Raw genomic sequence first — 12,830 nt, forward strand, 5'->3', positions numbered from 1 at the left:
TTTCCCAATATCCATTATACATTTTGGTCCTTATTTACACTTTCGGTTTCTCACATCAGAGAAACAATTCAGTATTTAAACATGTATGTCTGATTTATTTCACTTAAGAGTATGGTCTCAAGCTGCATGCATTTAGCTATAAATGTCTCAAGTTTATCCTTTTTTATGGCAGCATAGTGCTCTACTGTACACAAAAACCACATCTTTATCCATTTGTTGGTTGATAGGCATTTGGGCTATTTCCAAGATTTAGCTATTACAAACTGTGCTGCTATAAACATGAGTGTGCATATATCACTGTGGTATGATGCTTTTAATTCTTTCAAGAAGAATGGGGAATAGCTGGGTCAAATGGAAGCTGTAGTTTTAGTTTTTTGAGCAATCTCCACACTGATTTCCACTGTAGTTGCACCAGAGTGCACTCACACTAACAGTGGAGAAGGGTTAATTTTTCCCCATAGCCGTGTCAGCTTTTGTTATTGGTTGATTTCTTGATAGCAGCCATTCTTTCTGGAGTGCGATGGAATCTGAGCATTGTTTTAATTTGCATCTCTCAAATGACTAGTGAGTTGAACATTTTTTCATATATTTATTTGTTTGTACTTCTTGAGAGCTTGTTTGGAGGTTTTAGCAGGGGAGCACAGTTACTCATATACCTATGAGCGAGGAAATGGTCTTCCTCTATCGGGGGTGGTCATCCTCTTCGACGGAGCGTGCAGCTTCGGGAGGGATGCACACGGAGCGGTGATGGAGGAAGGGGACACTCGCCTAGCCAGCCAGATCAGCGGAATCAACCCTGGGGATCAATGAGGTGACAGATGTTGCAGCCAGATCGCCCTCACATCCTGTTTGTACTTCTTCATCCAAGAAGTGTCTGTTCATTTCAGATGCCCATTTTTGGATTGGGTCTTTAAATTGGGGGGATTCTGATTTTTTTGAGTTCTTTATATGTTCTAGATATTAGTCCTTTGAGGAATGGCTGGCAAAAATTTTTTCCTGCACTGTGGGCTGTCTCTTCGCTGTGTTGATGGTTTCTTTTTTTGTGTAAAAGCTTTTTACTAAGGTGACATCCCAGTTGTTGATTCTTTGGTATAGTTCCTGTGTGATTGAGGGTTTGTTCATAAAGTTTTTGCCTACACCAAGGTCTTCAAGAGTTCTACCTGTTCTATCTTCCAGCAGGTCTAGTGTTTCTGTTTTAATACTTAGATCTTTGACCCATTTTTATTTGAGTTTAGTGCATGGTGATAGATATAGGTCTAGTTTTAATCTTTGGTATGTGGAAAGCCAGTTTTTCCAGGAGCATTTATTAAAGAGGCTATGCTTCTTCCAATGAGGGTGTTTGGCTCCTTTGTCAGAGATAAAGTGTGAGTGTGTTAGGAGTTTGTGGTGGATTAACTAATGGTCAACTTGGAACACCAGCTGAACTGAGTCAGCTTAGTCTGGTTGTGGAAGACTGATCTGAAAATTATTGCCAAGGCCATAGAAAGAGAATTGGAGGGGAAGATGGTTGGCTGTTGATTTTCTTGGAGAAGTTTTCTGTGGGTGATTTTCCTGGTGTGAACTTGGCTGTTCTCTCTTTGTAGGAGGAGCTGGGGTCCTCACTGTTGCTGGGAATGACTGTTCTTGTCATGGGAGCTCTGATCTTTGCCATGAGCTCCAGTGTAGATCCCTCAGCCTGGTGGTACAAATCCTTCATCCTGCCAGGGCAGACTTTCTAGCTTCCACCACTGGCCTCTGGGCCTTCCTGGTGCAGATCCTCAGTCGGATAAGCATGAGATATTGTTATGGGCTCTAGGGCCACTGGCTGGATTCATGGAGGCTATTGCCTTGGACTCTAGGCCTCAGCTGGATTTGTGTGGGACATTGCTGTGGGATCCAGGCCCTTGGCTGGATTCTCTGAGTCTCTAGTGTGGGGCTAGATCTCTTGCACTCCTCTGCATTTGACTTTATGGGTGAATATTATAAAATAATCCTATAAATTATGTGTCCTGGTGCTCACTTCGGCAGCACATATACTAAAACATTATGTGTCCTGTAGTAAATCTATTCCCTTGCAAACCCTCACCACAACAGGATTGTTTCTGCATCTTCTAATCTGCCCCATTAATCCTTGGGCCTGTTTTTTTTTTTTTTTTTTTTTTTGCCAGCACCATGCTGTTTTTTATCACAGTAGCTTTGTAATATAATTTCAAGTCAGAGATTGTGATGTCCCTTGCCTTGCCTTTGTTGCCTAGAATTTTGTTTGCTCTTCTAGGTCTCTTCTGGTTCCAAATGAATTTTAGGATTGTTTTCTCTAATTCTGTGAAGTATGCTATTGGTATTTTGATTGGGATTGCATTAAATGTCTATAAGAATTTTTGAGATATGGCCATTTTCACAATGTGGGTTCTTCCTAGTCAAGAGCAAGGGATAGCTTTCCATTTTCTGATATCCTCTTTGATTTCCTTTTACAGAGTACTGTAGTTTTCAATGTAGAAGTCTTTTACTTCTTCATTAGATTGCTTCTTAGGTATTTCATTTTTTTGGATGTTACTGTGAAAGGTATTGTTTCTCTAATTTCTCTCTCAGTGATTTTGTTATTTATGTACAGAAATGCTGTTGATTTTTGAATGTTGACTTTGTATCCAGCTGTGGTACTGAATTTGGTTATCACATATAGAAGTCTTTCAATGGAGTTTTTTGGGTCTTCTATATAGAGTATCATGTCATCGGCAAATAATGATGATTTAACTTCTTCCTTTCCTACCCTCATTCCTTTTATTTCTTTGTTTTGTCTAAATGCTCTGGCTAATGTTTCCAGAACTATACTGAATAAGAATGGTGAATGCTGGGGATTTAGTTCAGTGGTTCTGGTGCCTGCCTCGCAAGCAAAAGGTCTTGAGTTCGATCCCCAGTACCAAAAAAAACCCAACAAAAAACAGTGGTGACAGTGGAGATCCTTGTTTTGTTCCTGGTTTTAGAGTGAAAGCTTTCAGTTTTAGTCCATTTAGTATGTTGTTAACTGTTGCTTTGTCATAGATGGCTTTTATCAGATTGAACTAAAGACTATTCCAATTTTCTGTAGGTTTTTTTTTAATCATTTACTTGTAGGAACTGTCTAATTTCTTCTTTAATTTCATCTGTGACCCATTGGTTGTTATTTAATTTCCATTTGTTTATAAAGTTCTTGTGGTTTCTTTTGCCATCGCTTTCCAATTTCTTTGCACTATGGTCTGGAACTTTTTTTTTTTTTTGGTACCGGGGATTGAACTCGGGTCCTTGAGTTTGTGCAGCAGGCGGTGAAACCACTGAGCTAAATCTCCCGCCCTATGGTCTGATAGTATGCATAGGATAATTTCAGTTCCTTTGTGTTTACTTAAGCATGTTCTGTGAGCTAGTATGTGGTCTATTTTGGAGAACATTCCATGTGCAGCTGAGAAGAATGTGTATTCTGATATTGTTGCGTGGAACACTCTGCAGACTTCTATTAAGTGCATTTGTTCAAAAGTTTGGTGCAGTTCTGATATTTCTTTGTTGATTTTTTTTGTCTAGTTGATCTAGTTGACAGTGGGGTATTGAGAATCCTCATTACAGTTGTCTTAGTGCTTATTTGATTTTTCACATTCATTAATATTTTTATATAGTTGGGTGTGCTGGTATTTGGTGCATATATATTAATAGTTGTTATCTCTTCCTCTTGGATTATTCTCACTTACAAGGCTGTGGTGGCTTTCTTTGTCTCTCTTAATCAGTCTTGGCTTGAAATCCACTTTGCAAATAGAATAGCTACCCCTGCTTTTTTCTAGTTTCCTGTTACATGGAGTATTGTTTTCCATCCTTTGACTTTCGGTGTATTAATTTCCTCCTCCTCCTCCTCCTTCTCCCCTCCCCCTCCTCCCTCTCCTCCTCCTCCCCCTCCTCCTCCTCCCCCATCCTCCTCTTCCCCCCTCCTCATCCTTTTTTGACACAGGGTCTTACTATGTAGTTCAGTCTGGACTTGAACTCTCTGGGTAGCCCAAGCTGGCCTTGAAGTCATGGTGATCCTCCTGGCTCATCTTCCCAAGTGCTGTGATTACAGGCGTGTGCCACCAAGCCTGGCTTATTAATTTCTTCTTGAATTAAATGTGTTTCTTGTATGCAGCATATTGTTGGATCTTACTTCTTGATCCATTCTGCCAGTCTATTTCTTTTGATTGGTGAATTGAAACCATTAACATTGATGGTTATAATGTTCATAGCAGCACAATTTGTAATAGCTAAAACTTGGAAGCAGCCCAATTGCCCATCAACTGGAGACTGGATAAAGAAAATGTGATTTTTTAATAAAATGGAGTACTACTCAGCCATAAAAAATGAGAAATTAGAGACATTTATAGCTAAATGGATGCACATTGAGGTGATACTCTTAAGTGAAATAAATAGGACACACGTGTATAAATACCAATACTTTCTCTAGTGTGAGAAACTGAAAGTGTAAATAAGGATAAAAGGTATAATAGATAATGTGAAATAGGAAAAAAAGGGGCAAAGGGGAAGGGGAAGTGGGAGGGGTAGGGGAGAGGAAAGAAGGGAATGAAATTAATATGAGAAAATGGAAAAATGGAAACAAAGTCTTTGTAAACAGGGAGGGATGGAGGCGTTGAAGGGAGGGCAGGGGAAGGGGGAAAAATAAGAACCAAGAGAAATTATGTAAAGGTGCAAATTCCCAATGATGATGTCATTATATTGTATACTTAAAATGTACCAATAAAATAATAATTAAAACAAATTGATGGTTATAACTGATATGTACTGACTTATCCCTGTCATGTTATTTTCCTATTGTTGCAAGTTTTTTTTGTCGTTTTGCTTTTTTTTTTGGAACTGGGGCTTGCACTCAGGACCTTGTGCTTGCAAGGCAGGCGTGGTGCTGCTGAGCTAAATCCCCAGTCCTATGTTATTTTCCTGTTGTTGGTTCCCTCTTTTTTCCCTCTCTGTTTAATTACTTGCCTTGTCTAGTGGATTCATTCTGTTGGGGTTCAGAGAATTGTAGTCTTCATTATCTCTTTCTAGAATGTCCTTCAGAATATTTTGGAGTGGTGGTTTGGTGATTATGAATTTCTTCAGGTGTTCCTATCTTATTTCTCCATAAATTTTGAAAGATAGTTTTGTGGGGTACATCAATCTGGGTTGGAGGTTGTTTTCTTGAAGGGCTTGAAATACATCACTCCAAGCTCTCTGTGACTTTAAGTGTTTATATTGAGAAGTCTGCTGTTATTCTGATGGGTTTTCCTTTAAAGGTGATTTGTTTTTTTTCTCTAACAGCTTTTAATATTCTGACTTTGTGTTGAATTTCTGGAATTTTGATTACTATATGCCTTGGTATAGTTTTTTTTTTACAACATGGCTAATGGGAGTTCTTTATGTCTTATTTATTGGTCTATCAAATTCTTTTTCCATGCTGGGAGGTTCTCTACCATTACTTCTGTGAACAGGTTTTGGGTTTTTTTTGGTACTGGGGATCAAACTTGGGTCCTTGTGCTTGGGGGGCAGGTGACAGAACTGCTGAGCTAAATCCCTGGCCCTGTGGACAAGTTTTTAAAAAAAAATGTCATTTGCACTATTTCCTGCTTTTTCATTGACTCCCATTCATTTTATGTTATTCTTCTTTCCATCGTCTAGCAGCTGTTGGATTGATTTTTCATTGTCCCTTGCTATTTTTAAGAAACCTTTCTTTTCATAATTGCTAACCACAGTCCTGTCCTCTATATCTGATATTCTGTGCTCACATTGGCTCATTCTGCTTTGTATACTTTCAGTGGAATTTTTAATCTCCTGAATATCTGTTTGAATATGTTTCATGGATTCCATTTCTTTCCTATGTTGGGAATTCATGGTTTCCATCATTTTTCTAAACTCCTCTATTTTTAAAATATCTGTGTCTGGTTTAGAGTTACTAACCATGTCTTTCATTATAGCCACCATCTCTGTAGTTAGCTGAGAAATTATTTCTGTTTTGATTTTTTTTGATACTGGGGATCAAACTCAGGACCTTGCACTTGCAAGGCAGGTGGCAGAACCACTGAGCTAAATCCCTGGCCCCGTTTTGATTTTTTCTAAATCCTCATTCATTTGCCTTGTTACTTATGCTGTTACTGCTTTAGAGAGTCCAGGTGTGTGGCTTTCAAATTGTTTCACCTCATTGCCTCCTGGGTTTGCTTTTGGTGAGCTAGAAATCTGGGGTTTCATCTTGCTTTGGTGTCTTCTCATTTGGTTGTTTTTTTTTAGTTTAATTTGTTGGTTGATGCTTGTAAATTGCTTATGGCAGGTAGCTTTATTGCTAGTGTTGAGAACCCTTAGAAAATGACTACTTCTCAGAGATGTCTTCCAGGTGTAGCTGGCTTTTGGGTTTTGAGTCTGTTGCAATATTCCTTCTTTTCAATTTATTGAGGATGAGAAGTTGCCACCTATATGGCCTAGCCCCTGATTCTTTGGCACTGGCCCATAATAGTTTTTGATGCTTAGGCAGTCTCAGTCTTGGCATACCAGGAAGAATGACTGATTAGAACAGTTATGTCACCTTGGCTAAAATAGTATAATCAGCAACAAAAATAGTATCAAACACAGCCTAGAAAATGACAAAATGTGGTAACTATTAACTTGGCACCTTTTAACTGTATGGATTATATTTGTGGTTATATAATGAGATCTAAAACAAACCAGAAAATTGTATACAGTACATATTCCCTCAGTATGGCAATTTTACCCTCAGTGGAGAACTTTTAAAAGAGGTTGGGGGAAAAATAGAGAAATAGAAGAAGAGGAAGAGATTAGAAGCAAGGCTGGGGGCTGGGGATTTAGCTCAGTGGTTCCACCACTTGCCTTGCAGGCACAAGGACCAAGTTTGATCCCCGGTTCCAAAAAAAAAAAAAAAAAAAAAAAAGCAGCAAGGCGGAGGACAAAGGAAATTATGCAAAACTTGAGAAAATGATGAAGAAGATAGGAGGGAAAGAGAGAAGGAAGAAATAAAAACAAGGACAGCACACAACAACAAGAAGAACAAGCTAGAAAACAATGTTCACACTGATATAAAAATAGGAAAAATCAAGGAAAACAAAAAAGAAGAAAAGAAAAATAATATCTACTTCAGGATGTACCTCTGTTGTCCTTGGTAGACAGATTGGGCAGACAGATCCCAGATCCATGTTGCTTAATCACAGCAAACCAGCCATAGATTTATGGCAGAGTAGTGGATAATCCCAGTAAGCCTGTACCTTTAGTTTCACTGAAGTTCAGATTGGTTTCTGGCTGTGAGGCTGGAACTGGATTTGTTCAGCCTGCAACAGTCTGTGTGCCTCCTGCTGGCTTGAATTTGGCTCCTGATCTCCTCCTGACTTGAACTTCGTTTTGCCTCATCTGACACTGGGAGCCACTAGATGGAGCCAGCCCACAGCTGCTCTGCATTCTGAGCTCAATTGGCCCCTTTCCAAGATGGCTATTGGCCAGTCACCCTCTCCTGTGGGACATCTGAACCCAAATAACTCACCAGCCACTGCAGTCCACTGCATCCACTGCTCTTTACAGTAATGTGTTTCTCCATGGAGGCCTCTAGGGTAGCCAGTAGTCACTGTGTGTCTGCGGCTTTGAGCCATCCCTCCCATACAGTAAGTCAGGGCTCAGGTGAAAGTGCTATTTGCCATCTCCTTCTGCATTGAGGTCTCTCTCTTTGGTCTCCCCATGGGCTTCAATTCTTGCTTCAGATCCTTGCTGGGTCCTGAAGACCCATTTCCTTCCTTCTTTTCTTCTTCACATTGCTATATTACAGCATCTGGACACCAAATCTTAGAGAGGCTGTTCACCACTCCACTATCTTCCTGGAAGTTTCAAATTTAGTTTATTTTTAAAATTTTATTTACATGATTTTTTATTCCCTCTTCTCATTCATTCATTCATTCTTCTTTTTTATTTTTTTACTGTCCCGGGAATTTACTTTAGGGCCTTCACATTGACCTATCCCTACCATCCTATCCCTACCACCACCCCTACCTCCCTTTTTAAATTTCAGAATTAATTTTTTATTTTTTATTTTTTTTCAGTACTGGGAATTGAATTCAGGATCTTGCGCTTGCCAGGCAGGTGCAGCACCACTGAGCTACATCCTTCGCCATCCTTTTAAAATTTGAGACAGTGTCTTGCAATGACCTTGCCAAGGTGCCCTGGCTGGACTTGAACTTGTAATCCTCCTGACTCAGCCTCCTAGTATGCTGGAATTACAGATATGTGCCACCATGTCCAGCTATTCATTTCTTTTAATAGTCATCACAGCAGAGAGGTTATCAATAACCAATGAGCTAGTTTTCAGTGTGCTGAGCCACTAGTGTGCTCGATTGATTACATATGCATTATCTTTCTGGTACTTGCACTATCATTGACTGTAATTGAAGTTTACAGCAGGCCAGTTAGATATCTTTTATAAATATATCTGTTTTAGGATGGATGCAATGATGCACATCTGTAATCCCAGCACTCTAGGTGGCAGAGGCAGTAGGATCTCCAGTTTGAGTCCAGACTAGGCAACTTAGTGACTTAGCAAGACCTTGTTTCAAAATAAAAAAAAAAAAGGGCTAGGTATGTAGCTCTATGCAAAAGCCCTGGGTTCACATTCTCTTTCTCCCCACCCCTTTCTCTCTCTCTATATATTTAAATTTAGAGCAGAGAAGATAAATATCCAAGGAGCTTACTCAGGATATGCAAAATCATAATGACAATAAATAACTCAGATCAAAGTCAAATCTAGTAAATCATGTATCTTTTACACTTTTTACTAGAATTTTGCTGCTTCTCTATAAAAGAATCAGTAACATTTAGAATTGAAAGTAATTATATATATTGGTTAGTACAGCTGGATACCCTACATTCATAATAGAAAATGATTCCTGAGATAAAAGTACAATGATATTTTCTCATTTTATATACACAGGCTCATACAAATATCTACCTACACATATATGCACACATTTGTGGTATAACTATCCATAATCTTTGATGTTATAAAGATATTTTAAAATATATTTTTAAAAACATGCATATTTTAGTCTATCCTTAAATACTTTTTTCTAGATTGCAGAGATACTATGTAACACTGGCGTCAAGCTCTCTGAAGAAGAATTTGAAAATGTGTGGAATCTTGCATCAAAAAAACATCAAAGAGGAGAAGTTTGTGTTGAAAACATCAGAAATGTTCTAGATGAGCTACAGCATGCAGACCAGGTCAAGTGTAAAAAATCCATGTGATGTTTGTGGCATTCATGAGTTTAAATAAAATAATTATTAAATTGTGTACAACTAAAGTGTTTGCCCATTCTGATTTTAGGTATGTTAAAATTCAGCAGACATTCTGTTTGGATTCATACACTGATTACACCTTTGTGTTGTTAATAAATTAGATCTTGGATTTCAATATTTAAAAAAATGTTTTCTATAAATCACCCAAGAACTTGACAAATGATTGAAGAGTCATCCTTCAGCTCTAACAAAGACAGAGTTCAGAGTGATATCAGAAGTTAGGTAGTGCTTAGTAGAGTGAAGAATTCCATACATTTTAGTTGGTTGTCTGAAATTCAGTCTGGCTTGTGATTTTGAGTTCATAAAACTTTGCCTTCACCATTTCATTATTAGGGTTCATTATGAAAAGACTTAAGCTTTGAAGGTTTTTAGTCTTTATTAGCGTTTATTAGGATCTGAGGAAAATAAATTCAATCACAAGGATCAGAATTTAGATAGCAAAAACTAGACCTCCAACAATTACATAATGACCATTAATTCTTTTTTTTTTTTTCGGTACCAGAGATCGAACTCGGGACCTTGCGCTTGCAAGGCAGGAGGCAGAACCACTGAGCTAAATCCCTGGCCCTATGACCATCAGTTCTTAATGTCTTTCTATGGCCAGGAAATATGCTACCATTGATGTGTCTGAAGAGAATACACCTGACCCGTCATTACATGTAGCTTTAGAGGGTTATTAAAGCAAATTGTGCTCAACCATTGCTTCCCTTATGCTTTGGCTCTTTGATGTACAAATGTGATGCTGAAGCCAGATGGGGTGCAATGCTATTACTGTAATACCAGGAGAGTGTATTTCCCTATATCAAACAGGTGCCAGTATGGGCTGAATCCACAAGTGAAGTTTTTTTTTAAAAGACACTTTATCCTCAACTCCTGCATCTTCACTTTTTGCCCTTTGCCTATTAGTGTAGTTCTATTTTTTGCTTGCTTTTTTATTTTCATTTATTTATTTATTTATTTATTGCATTTTTATTATTAGTGCCTCTTTTTTTTGAGACAATGTCTATGTAGTTCAGGCTGGCCTTGAACTCAACTATGTAGCCCAGGTTGGCCTTGAACTTTTGGCAATCCTCCTGCCTCGGCCTCTCATGTGCTAGAATTACAAGTGTGCACCACCACACCCATCTTGAATTCTTTATATATCCTAGATATTAATCCTCTGTTGGAAATGTACTTGGCAAAGATTTTCTCCCATTTTGTAGGCTGTCTCTTCACTCTGTTGTTTGCCCTTGCTGTGCAGAAACTTTAATTTGATGTAGTCTCATCTGTTGATTCTTGGTATTATTTTCTTGAGTCCTATTCAGGAACTCTTTTCTTGTGCCTATGGCTTCAAGTGTTTCTCCTATATTTTCTTTTTTTTTTTTTTTTGAGTACCAGGGATTGAACTCAGGACCTTGTGTTTGTAAGGCAGTCACTGGAACCACTGAACTAAATCCCCGGCTCTCTGCTATGTTTTCTTTCAGCACTTTCAAAGTTTCAGGCTTAATGCCTAGGTCTTTGATCCATTTTGACTTGATTTCTGCTCAGGGTGTGAAAGAGGGCTCTAGTTTCAGTCTTCTCCAGGTGGGTATCCAGTTTTCCCAGCACCATCTATAGAAGCTATAATTTTTCCAATGAACATTTTTGGGTCCTTTGTTCAGAATCAGATGGCTGTGGTTGGATGGATTTGTTTCTGTGTCCTGTGCTCTCTTCCATTGGTCTATGCATCTATCTTTGTGCCAGTACCATACTGTTTACATGCTGTTACTATGGCTTTGTAGTATAATTTGAAGTGAGGCATTGTGGTGCTTCCAGGCTTGCTCCTTTTGTTCAGAATTGTATTGGCTCTTCTGGGTCTTTTGTGTTTTCTATGACTTTTAGGTTGTTTTTTCTTTTCTAATTTTGTGAATAATACCATTGATATTTTGGTGGAGATTGCATTGACTCTGTAGGTCACTTTTGGTAATATGGCCATTCTAACAATGTTAATACTGCTGATCCATGAAAATGGGGAAATTTCCCATCTTCTAGTGTCTTCTTCAATATCTTTAATCATTGAAGCTTTGTCACTAACATAATTTAAGTCATCAAATGATCAGTACTATGCATTCTACTAGTATTTTTCTGGTAGATTTTGAGCAATTTGTTGTTTATTAGTATGAAAAAATACTACTTGACTTAGGTATTTTGGTTATACCATGGTCTAAATTTACTTTAAAAAGAAAGACCGGGGCTGGGGGAGTAGCTCAGTGATGGATCAATTGCATAGCACATATAAGGCCCCGAGTTCAAGTCTCAGCATAAAAATAAATAAATAAATAAATAAATAAATAAGAGATCTATGGTTTAAAATTTGCTTTACCCAGTCTCCAGGAAAAAAAATAAGCTTATAATAAATTTATTATGTAGGTCATTCATTAATTCATTCATTCATTTTCAAAGTGCTGAGAATGAAACCCATGGCCTTGTACATGGTAGACAAATGCTTTACTGCTGAGTTACATCCAGATGTTTCTTTTATTTTGAGACAAGATCTCACTATATAGCCCAGCCTGATCTTGAAGTCACTATCTTCTTGCCTCTAGAGTGCTAGGATTATAAGTATGCACCACACACCCAGCAGGTAAGTAAACTTGAACTGTAATTTATGTCATAGGTTGTCAGAGATGTGGTAATATACCAATAGTAAAGGGCAGGGGAAAGGAAAGAAGGGAAAGGAAAAATGCTGAGAAATGGAAAAAATGGAAATAAAGTCTTTGTAAATAGGGAAGGGTGGAGGGCGTGAAGGGAGGGCTAGGAATGGGGAAAAAATAAGAACCAAGATGCATTATGTAAAGGTACAATTCCCAATGAGAAATGTAATTGTATTGTATACCTACAATGTACCAATAAAAGAATTTAATAAAAAAAATACCAATAGTAAAGGGATTCATGTTTATGTAGCAGACAGAAAACTGGACCAGAAAAACAAGATCTTGGATTTTTTACATTTTTCCTTTTTTCATTAAAAATTTGTTTATCTAGGGGCTGGGGATTTAGCTCAGTGGTTCTGCTGCCTGCTTTGCAAGCACAAGGTCCTGAGTTTGATCCCTGGTACCAAAAAAAAATTTTGTTTATCTTTTAAAAACCAATTATATAAAAAAGTTAGGCTTACAGGTAGTGGAGCTCTTTTCATATGTAAGAAAATGGTAGGATTAGAGAATAATAAGCATTCTCTTGAAATATTTTCCAAATTCATGTTCTTTTAACCCTCTGGGCTTAAATAATCATCCTATAGACAAGCAGGCACATGCTTATTGACCTTGAGGCAATAGATAAACCATCTTTTGGGATGGTCCTGACCTGTTTTTTCTTTTTTTAGACAAGATGTTTCTATATAATCCAAGCTGGCCTTGAACTCAATATGTAGCCCAAGCTGGTCTTGAACTTGCAATACTCTTGCCTCAGTCACATGAGTGCTAGGATCACAAGTGTGTGCCACCATGCCCAGCCTGACTCACTTAAGAAAAAAACCTGCTCCCTCAGTACAACCTCATGTGTCCTCCTCA

The 12,830-nt window shown here is 38.2% G+C and overlaps 1 protein-coding gene across 7 annotated transcripts in view; it reads left to right on the forward strand.

Moving 5' to 3' along the window:
• Efhb (EF-hand domain family member B) overlaps nucleotides 1–12,239 on the forward strand; it is a 55,848-nt gene extending 43,609 nt beyond the window's left edge. For 3 of the 7 annotated variants that reach the window (XM_087182224.1, XM_087182227.1, XM_087182225.1), the window contains one exon: nucleotides 9,079–9,799. In XM_087182224.1, the coding sequence (XP_087038350.1) occupies nucleotides 9,079–9,252 (174 nt within the window). In that variant the 3' untranslated portion in view covers nucleotides 9,253–9,799. The other 4 variants (XM_087182226.1, XM_087182223.1, XM_087182220.1 and 1 more) reach the window with 3 other exon arrangements.
• Nucleotides 12,240–12,830: the final 591 nt, after the last annotated feature.

This window comes from Heterocephalus glaber, unplaced genomic scaffold (assembly GCF_053883595.1).
Source record: "Heterocephalus glaber isolate CG9 unplaced genomic scaffold, H.glaber_assembly_v1.0 deba00001472, whole genome shotgun sequence".
In the NCBI taxonomy this organism is placed as follows: domain Eukaryota; kingdom Metazoa; phylum Chordata; class Mammalia; order Rodentia; family Bathyergidae; genus Heterocephalus; species Heterocephalus glaber.